At 43.0% G+C, this 3,015-nt stretch overlaps 1 protein-coding gene across 5 annotated transcripts in view; it reads left to right on the top strand.

Moving 5' to 3' along the window:
* Positions 1-3,015, top strand: part of LOC108313943 (BRCA1 associated protein) — a 44,521-nt gene that overhangs the window by 27,751 nt on the left and 13,755 nt on the right. For 4 of the 5 annotated variants that reach the window (XM_017542621.2, XM_017542630.2, XM_017542601.2 and 1 more), the window contains 2 exons: positions 233-371; positions 741-850. The exons of the other annotated variant lie outside the window; for it this stretch is intronic. In XM_017542621.2, the coding sequence (XP_017398110.1) occupies positions 233-371; positions 741-850 (249 nt within the window). The remainder of the gene's footprint in view (positions 1-232; positions 372-740; positions 851-3,015) is intronic. 5 annotated transcript variants of the gene reach the window in all.

Here is a 3,015-nt window from a genome sequence, read left to right as displayed (position 1 = left end):
GCCTCCCGAGTAGCTGGGATTACAGGCGTACGCCACCACGCCCAGCTAATTTTTTGTATTTTTAGTAAAGACGGGGTTTCACCATGTTGACCAGGATGGTCTCAATCTCTTGACCTCGTGATCCACCCACCTCGGCCTCCCAAAGTGCTGGGATTACAGGCATGAGCCACCGTGCCCGGCCTGGATCATTTATTTTTATTTAACTAATTAAGATCTTAACCTCTTCCGGCAGAACCTTTGGATTTGTTTAATATGTGGCCACATAGGATGTGGACGATATGTAAGTCGACATGCTTATAAGCACTTTGAGGAAACGCAGCACACGTATGCCATGCAGCTTACCAACCATCGAGTCTGGGACTATGCTGGAGGTGAACACCACTCTCATTTTCTAATTTGGACTCATTCTGCATGGAAACTTTGCCTTCGAAATCTCTTCACTTTCCCTCCTAGCTTGAAATGTCATCTTGCTGACAGCTGTTGCAAACCCAAATTCTCAGTTTCCCTGAGGGTACTGTTTTCCTAGAAATGGCTTGAATCACACATTATGAAGGGAGTTAATACTTCCACTCTTGCTGTCTCCCTCCACTCTAAAATTCAATGATTTGACAGTTTCAAAGAAATGTTGTAAGGCATTTAATTTAGATCTGAAAAAACAAAAATTTTGTCAGAGTTAAAAGTGTTCAGGGAGAGACCTTTTTCATCCTAAAGAAACACGCTTTCATTGACTCTTTCTTTAGATAACTATGTTCATCGACTGGTTGCAAGTAAAACAGATGGGAAAATAGTACAATATGAATGTGAGGGGGATACTTGCCAGGAAGAGAAAATAGATGCCTTACAGTTAGAGGTAAGAGACTTAATGAGTTGTCACTCAATATCTGTTTCTACTGCTGTTCACTATTCTAATTTGAAACACTTGTCATTTACCTGCATGTAAATTTTTTTTTAAACTTCGATAATGGCCTGACATGGTGGCTCATGCCTGTAATCTGAGTACTTTGGGAGTCCAAGGTGGGTGGATCACGAGGTCAGAAGTTTGAGACCCTAACTGTACATCCCATATACTGTAAAATTAATTTATAGGTTGAGCCTTACTCTAAAAATCTGAAATCTAAAACTCTCCAGAATCTGAAACTTTTTGAGCTCAAAGGACAAGCTCACTGGAGCATATCAAATTTTGGATATTTGGATTAGGGATGCTCTACTGGTAAATAGATAATGCAAATATTCCAAGATTTAAAAAAAACTGAAGTCTGACACACTTCTAGTCCCAAGCATTTTTGATAAGAGACTCAACCTGTAGTGTAAGTTTTATTTTAATGAAATTTACAAGTCATGGTTTTTTTTGTTTTGTTTTGTTTTTTTGATGCGGAGTCTTTCTCTGTCACCCAGGTTGGAGTGCAGTGGTGCAATCTTGGTTCATTGCAACCTTCGCCTCCCGGGTTCAAGCAATTTTCCTGCCTCAGCCTCCTGAGTAGCTAGGAGTAGAGGCACATGCTACCACACCCGGATAATTTTTTGCATTTTTAATAGAGACAGGGTTTCATCTTGTTAGCCAGGATGGTCTCGATCTCCTGACCTCATGGTCCATCCGCCTTGGCCTCCCAAAGTGCTGGGATTACAGGCATGAGCTACTGCACCTAGCCATGAGTCACGTTTTATATAAATTTCATATAAATTTCAAAAAAGGTTGTTTTAGAAACATACCTTAACCTTAGGGGGAAATGGACATTTGAAAACTTGCTCATTTCCAGACTCTTAAAGGTCTGATAGTAAAATGGCCTAAAATGAAGTTTATATTATCATTAATAAATTATTATATTAATTTTAAAAATCAAACACTTTTAAATTCTCCACATTAAGTATGTACATACATTCTGTTCATACAAGAGATATTGGCCAGGCATGGTGGCTCACGCCTGTAATCCCAGCACTTTGGGAGGCCGAGGCGGGCTGAGGTCAGGAGATCAAGACCATCTTGGCCAACATGGTGAAACCGCGTCTCTACTTAAAAAAAAAAAAAAAATTAGCCAGGCATGGTGGCATTCACCTGTGGTCGCAGCTACTTGGGAGGCTGAGGCGGAAGAATCGCTTGAACCCAGGAGGTGGAGGTTGCAGTGAGCCAAGATTGCGCCACTGCACTCCAGCCTGGTGACAGAGCAAGACTCCGTCTCAAAATATCTATATCTATATCTATATCTATATACACACACATATATGTATAAACTTAGGGCTGGGTACAGTGGCTGACGCCTATAATCCCAGCACTTTGGGAGGCCAAGGCGGGGGCGAATCACGAGGTCAGGAGATTGAGACCATCCTGGCCAACATGGTGAAACGTCGTCTATACTAAAAATACAAAAATTAGCTGGGCATGGTGACTCGTGCCTGTAATCCCAGCTACTCTGGAGGCTGAGGCAAGAGAATCACTTGAACCAGGGAGTTGGAAGTTTCAGCGAGCCGAGATCTCACCACTGCACTCCAGCCTGGTGACAGAGTGAGACTCCATCTCAAAGAGGAAAAAAAAAAAAAAAGCTTAGTTGAGTGTGGTGTTGGGCTCCTGTAATTCTAGCTACTCGGGGCTAAGGCAGGAGAACTGATTGAACCTGGGAGGCGGAAGTTGCAGTTAGCCTAGATGGCGCCATTGCACTCTACCCTGGGCAACAAAAGTGAAGCTCCATCTCCCCCCACCAAAAAAAAAAGAACTATTTATTGGCCAGGCATGGTGCCTTAGTAATCCCAGCATTTCAGGAGGCCAGGGCTTGATCAGTTGAGTTCAGGAGTTCCGAACCAGCCTGGGCAACATAAGAGGACTTTGTCACTACTAAAGGTTTAGAAAAAAATTAGCCGGGTGTGGTGGCATGTACCTATAGTCAAAGCTACTCAGGAAGCTGAGGCAGGAGGATCTCTTAGCCTAAGAGGTTGAGGCTGCAGTGAGCCATGATTGTGCCACTGCATTCCAACCTGGGCAACAGAGTGAGACCCAGTTAAAAAAAAGAGAAAGATGAGGCC

Source organism: Cebus imitator, unplaced genomic scaffold, assembly GCF_001604975.1.
Source record: "Cebus imitator isolate Cc_AM_T3 unplaced genomic scaffold, Cebus_imitator-1.0 Scaffold8, whole genome shotgun sequence".
Classification (NCBI taxonomy): Eukaryota; Metazoa; Chordata; class Mammalia; order Primates; family Cebidae; genus Cebus; species Cebus imitator.
This window is presented reverse-complemented; position numbering and strand designations above follow the sequence as displayed.